This window comes from Platalea leucorodia (genome assembly GCF_965183815.1).
Source record: "Platalea leucorodia genome assembly, chromosome: 1".
Classification (NCBI taxonomy): domain Eukaryota; kingdom Metazoa; phylum Chordata; class Aves; order Pelecaniformes; family Threskiornithidae; genus Platalea; species Platalea leucorodia.
In genome coordinates, this window is record NC_138823.1 from 2,178,990 (window position 1) to 2,184,647 (window position 5,658).

Sequence of the window (5,658 nt, forward strand, 5' to 3'; positions counted from 1 at the left end):
TGCTGTGCAGAGCTGCAGCGCTTCATCCACTACTGCTCCCCACAGAGGAAAGCTGTAGGGGGAGATATGGGTCCTAGGGGCCAGAAGCAGTTGAAGGTGAGGAACATCTGCTTAGCAGCTGGAAACTGGAAATTTGAGAGGTTTAGGTCCAGGTGCCCAACCTCTTGGCTTGAATCCACTTGAATTCACAGCATTGAAGATGGGTGAAGCCACCCATCAGCGAAGAAGGTTATTCCCAAGGCATCTAAGAGCTCAGGAGGCAGCTTGGCAGAGAGGAGTGGGGATGCTTTGACTGGAGCATGGGCACTTGCGGCATTACAGAGCGTACTGGAGGAGCGTGCCAACAACCATGGCCGTCAGACCCAGCGCTGCAGAACTTCTTCCCACTCCATTGCTGTTCCTGGTGTCATCGGTGCAGAGGTCAGTGTAACAGCATGACGTGGGTTTGTTCGCCCCTATCCCGTTATAGGAGATGCATTGCTCCTCACAGCTTCTGGTCACAGTGATGTTGCCGAAAAAGGGGTAACCTGAAACAGGCAGATTGGAGAGGGGGAGAAGAATAAGAGAGAAAGAAATGGCAAAGGAAGGTGCAGACAGCTGGCATCGAGAAACACTTTGTGCAATGGAGGGGAATTAAAAGTAAAGTGTTTATAGGCAAATAAAGGCAAATAAGGGGTTGAGCATCTTTAATCCATGGGTGCTTGTAGGAACAGGTCCACTGGTTGTCCCTGCTGCCTCCCTCTGCTCCTTCTAAATTTATTCGAGCATGGAAAAGAGACACAAGGCTTTGTGTGTTCTGTTCAGGTGAGTTGCTCCTGCAATAGCTCTGCATAGGAGGTGGCAGTGCCAAGAAGCACTGGTGTAACGCTGACATGGTCGCTGGTGAGACAGTCGGTGCTAGGTGAAAGCGTCTACAAACAAGGAGAGAGCCCCTGGGTTTCTGCAATATGTTTGCACACATCTGTAGGTTCAGGATCCGTAAGGACATAGGGATAGGAAAGGTAAAACAGACCAAGTAAGCGGTATGAGTCCTGTATGATTCACTACGAGGTTCTGAATCTGATGGATTTCTCTCCTTCCCACTCTGAAGTTGGATAATTCCATCCGGATTCTTAAAGGGAAGTTAAAGGATAATCCAAGCTAGGACTGGGAGAGGGAGAGGGAAGCATGGCCAGCAGGTCGAGGGAGATAATTCTGCTGCTCTACTCTGCTCTGGAGTCCTCATCACAGGAAAGACATGGACCTGTTAGAGTGGGTCCAGAGGAGGCCACAAAGATGATCAGGGGGCTGCAGCACCTCCCCTGTGAGGAAAGGCTGAAAGAGTTGGGGTTGTTCAACCCGGAGAAGAGAAGGCTCCAAGGATACCTTATTACAGCCTCTCAATACTTAAATGGGGCCTAAAAGAAAGATGGGGATGGACTTTTTAGCAGGGCCTGTTGCAATAGGACAAGGGGTAATGGTTTTAAACTAAAAGAAGGTAGATTTAGACTAGGTATAAAGAAGAAATTTTTTACAATAAGGGTGGTAAAACACTGGACCAGGTTACCCAGAGAGGTGGTAGATGCTCCATCCCTGGAAACATTCAAGGTGAGGTTGGACGGGGCTCTGAGCAACCTGATCTGGTTGAAGATATCCTTGCTCATTGCAGGTGGGTTGGACTAGATGACCTTTAAAGGTCCCTTCCATCCCAAAGCATTCTATGATTCTATGATACTATGATTCCCTGATTCTATGATTCTAAGTTCATGAAGTAATTTGGCCCACGAAGGATGCATCTCTCCTCATGAGCACTCACAGCAAGCAAAGAAACTTACCTGAGTCTACGGAGTGCAGCGTTGTTGTGCACACGGAGGCTTTTGGGGGGCAGAGGGTGACTGTTCTGCATTCAGCAATGTCCTTTGGCTCCTTGCACGTGTAACATCGTAAGGACTGGGCTGCAGAGGGGAACAGAATGGGTCTGAGGTGGTCGCAGCAGCAAAAACAGACAGCAAGCTTGCAGCTTCTCGGCTCTGCAGTGGGGACTAGGTGACAGTCAGTGCTTCATCCCCCCTTGACCGAGACACAGTGGCCTCAGAAACTAAGCACAGCTGGAAGCAGTGGCAAAGCTTGGATATGTCAGGGGGGAAAGACCAAACCCCAGCACCAAAGGACAAGGATGGTGTTGTGGGAGTTGAGCCTGATCACTACCTTGGGGTTCAGCAGCCCAAAAAGAGTGGGGATCTAGAGGCACGTATTGCTTGAGCAGCTTTGATAGGTTCTTTGCATTCTCTGTAAGAGATGCTGTAACAGAGAGCGAAATAGCTCCTTCTGTTGAGAGCAGCATTCACCAGCACCGAAAGACTGGCACTTCCCCCGTCCCTCCACCCACAGTGACAGCTCCTTCGTGCTTGTTTAGAGGGATTTCTGCAGACCTTAGTGACTGAGAACAGAATTTAAATGTCAGAGCTGTACCAGAGATCCTAAGGGCTGAATATGGCCCCAAAAAAACACTTTCATCAGGGGCTACTGCTGCTTTTTAAAAGAGATGATGCTACAAAGCTCTTGCTGGCTGCCTGCTGTCACAGGGATACCTTTACATATGCAAGCATTGATCACAGCAGTTGCTCAAAAGTCTCAGTATGAGAGCTGTCCTTCCGCAGTCGGCAGATACCGAGTGTGCAAAATTTTTGGAGTCATGCGGCTGTGGCTTGATGACAGAAACCAGCCTGGTTTGATATTTTCTATCCTGCCTGCCTTCCACCAACACGGCAGCTGAAGAACCACCCAAATGTGTCCACTGCCATCTATTGGTAAAATTGCAGCGAGACGATGTTTTCTTGTTATAGTTCTGCAGCATCTGGTGTTAGGAAAAAAACTCTGGGACTTTGTGATAAGGATAAACGTTTTTTGAAGGCAGTTGTTTAAACATCTGACTCTAGAAAGAATTTTCAGGGTATCTACTTCTCTTAGCACCTCCTTTGGAAAATTGAGCTGTGCAATAGAGCCTACACAATGCAAAAGCCTTCTTTGTCCTCTTTGCAGAGGTAGGAAGGGCTTTTTAACGTGAACAGTCGTGGTGTTTTTGTGGCCATATCTTTTGTAAACAGGTGCAGTGGAGCCATCCTTATTTACCTGAGCTGAGGATCTCAGTAGGTCCCTTCCACATGACCCATGAGAGGTTGTTTTGCATTTTAACATGTAGTGCACAATGAGAGAGAAAACAGTGTTGTCAACCTTGCAAGCATAGTGCGGTTTGTGAGTTTGTAGGACTGGCTCATGTATGGATGGAGCAGTGCTAGTTTAAAGCACCTGAGAAACTGATCTGCAACCTTTGCGTTGAGCTGGTTTCTAAACCTCATCATTTTCACGGGTGAGCAGGGCAGTGCCATGGGCTCTGGGGGAATTACTTCCAGTCAAGAGCAAGTTTAAGGAAGAAAACCATCAGCCTGTTATCTTTCATTGAGTCTGGGTGGGGCAGTCAGAGGATACTGGTTTTGTAGGAAGGTTGCAGTGGAAAAGGAAAGCCCAAAACTATAAGGACCAGAGCAAAAGAGAAGAACTGAACAGAGAGGACAGTGCTATGTCCTGATCGGAGGCCAATAATTCACCATTCTTCACTGTCCAAGAGCACCTTCTACCCCTTGATTTCAAACGTCTGGAAAATGAGTGGTATATTTTGAGTCACAGACATATTCCTGAGCTGCAAGAGCTGTGCCTAGACCACCTGCCTCCCACTGGATCTTCCCAGAAAAGCCATTTCTCTCCACATCTCAACTATAAAGCAAAGGGTGGTGATGCGTCTCTGTTTCCATAAAGCACTTTGAGACCCGGGGGTGGAAACCTGCTCTGTCAGTTCTGCAGCAACCCCATTAAATCCAGGACAGGACTAGACCCAGAAGGAGGAGAAGAAACACATAATACACCAGCTGTGAAATATCTTGAAGGAAATAAAATAAACCGCAAAACTAGCAGGTACTGAAATGTAAAAAAACTGCAGTAGCTGTATAGAAGTAACTGCACCTGTCCTGGTTCAGCCCTGGGTGGGTTTGACCCAGAGCATGTCCTTCAGTCAGCAGTTGGGTTTGCTTTAGAGACAGGTGGAAGGAGGAAGGAGGGTAGGGGGATTAAAAAAAAACACAATGCAGCCTGAAGAAGAGACCCAACACACTTCCATGCATAAAGAATTGCAAAGTCTATGCCTTTCAGCCTTCTTTCATTTGCAACTCTCTGAATGATCTCCAGGTAGCAGTGCCTCCAGATGGAGGTGTTCCACCCCTGCCTAGGCTGCCTTTCCTTTGAGACCTTTCAGAGTCCCATGAAAGCAGCCTGAGGATCTCATGGGCTGTAGGTTAAAACCCACTGGGTTGCTGTCACCCCAAGGATGTCTCTGTTCCACGCCAAGGATGTATTTGCAATGGGTCAACTAGATGGAGTAAGAACACAGTGATAACCAGACCCTGCTGCCAGCTTGCCCAAGATCCAGACCCATCAGAGAACAAACTCAAACACATCCAGGGGAATTTCCAACCTTCACCTATCTCCTAATCTCTAGAAATAAGTGAAAACCCTGGAGCTGGTGGTGTAATGAACCTTTCCAAAGTCCCTGGAGTTATTTCTCATACCCTCACCCATATCTATACTGAAGCCTCGCCCTCAGGTTTTCAGTGCTTCCAGCAGCCAGCTGAGAGGTCTTAGGGATGGCAGGAGCTCAGGATGAACATATCCCATCCCATCCCTGAGGGGACAGGCTGGCAGCTTAAGTAGAAGCTGTCACTTCAAGTTCTTGCCCACGCTTGTACTGCTCTGTGCCATATGGCTGTCATTTACGCCTTAGTCTTACAAAGCAGCATGTTGGTCCCCTCCATACCGGGGTGCGATGTGAGAAGGGACGGGTGACAGGCAACCACCTATGAGTCCGCATGATAGGCAGGGCTCTCTGTCAGGCGTCACGGCTCTCCCCACCAGGAATGCATAACCCTTTTCCCCGTTCACCCTCTCCATTGACCTTCTTAAATACATAAAGACATTATTTCCCCTACCTGGGGATTACGAGGTCTTTCTGCATTGATGCCTTTCCCCTCCCCTCCCAAGCATTTCCCAGGGGGTTCCTGCAGTGTCAGGAATGCAGCAGTCTTACCCAACTCCACGTATGCCAGGCCAAGCAGGACGCCAACCAGAAGTGTCTTCATGCTGAGAGCAAATCCGTGCAGCTGGGACGGTAAAGGACGGCTGCTCCTAGGGAGCTTTATATGCTTTCCCACCCTCCACCCCCTTTGGATCCTGTGGGCGGATTCCCTCGGGGTGATCAGGGGAGAGCTCAGCTCCAGTCTGGATTGGGATTTGTAGAGGAACAAGATCCCTGAGGAGGTGACATCACCACAACGAGGAGACTCCTGCCATACGTCATCTCTTCTTCAGGTTTATGTCCTGGGGCTGGTCCAATAGAAAAGGAAAAACACAGCTTGCACTGCAAGGGGTGGCCCCACACAGGTGCTTGGATGGGGAATGTGAAAAAGTATGTTTGTTCCTTCAAGTCTGGCTCCGCGAGCCGAGAGCTGAGTTGTGTCATGCGTGTCTCATTGGGCAACAACAGTCAAGATGCAAGCGGCAGCAGGCTGGGCTTCCACGTGCGTTGGCTCAACCTCACCAAAGCCTGTGCCATGTTTGCATGCCTCCTGC

At 48.9% G+C, this 5,658-nt stretch overlaps 1 protein-coding gene across 1 annotated transcript; it reads right to left on the reverse strand.

The window, feature by feature from the left end:
- Window positions 1-315: 315 nt before the first annotated feature.
- On the reverse strand, window positions 316-5,168 carry LOC309594695 (secreted Ly-6/uPAR-related protein 1-like; the record flags this gene model as incomplete). The annotated part of the gene is made up of 3 exons (XM_082320940.1): window positions 316-527; window positions 1,815-1,934; window positions 5,117-5,168. The coding sequence occupies 3 exons, from the start codon at window positions 5,166-5,168 to the stop codon at window positions 316-318; spliced, it is 384 nt and encodes a 127-aa protein (XP_082177066.1).
- Window positions 5,169-5,658: the final 490 nt, after the last annotated feature.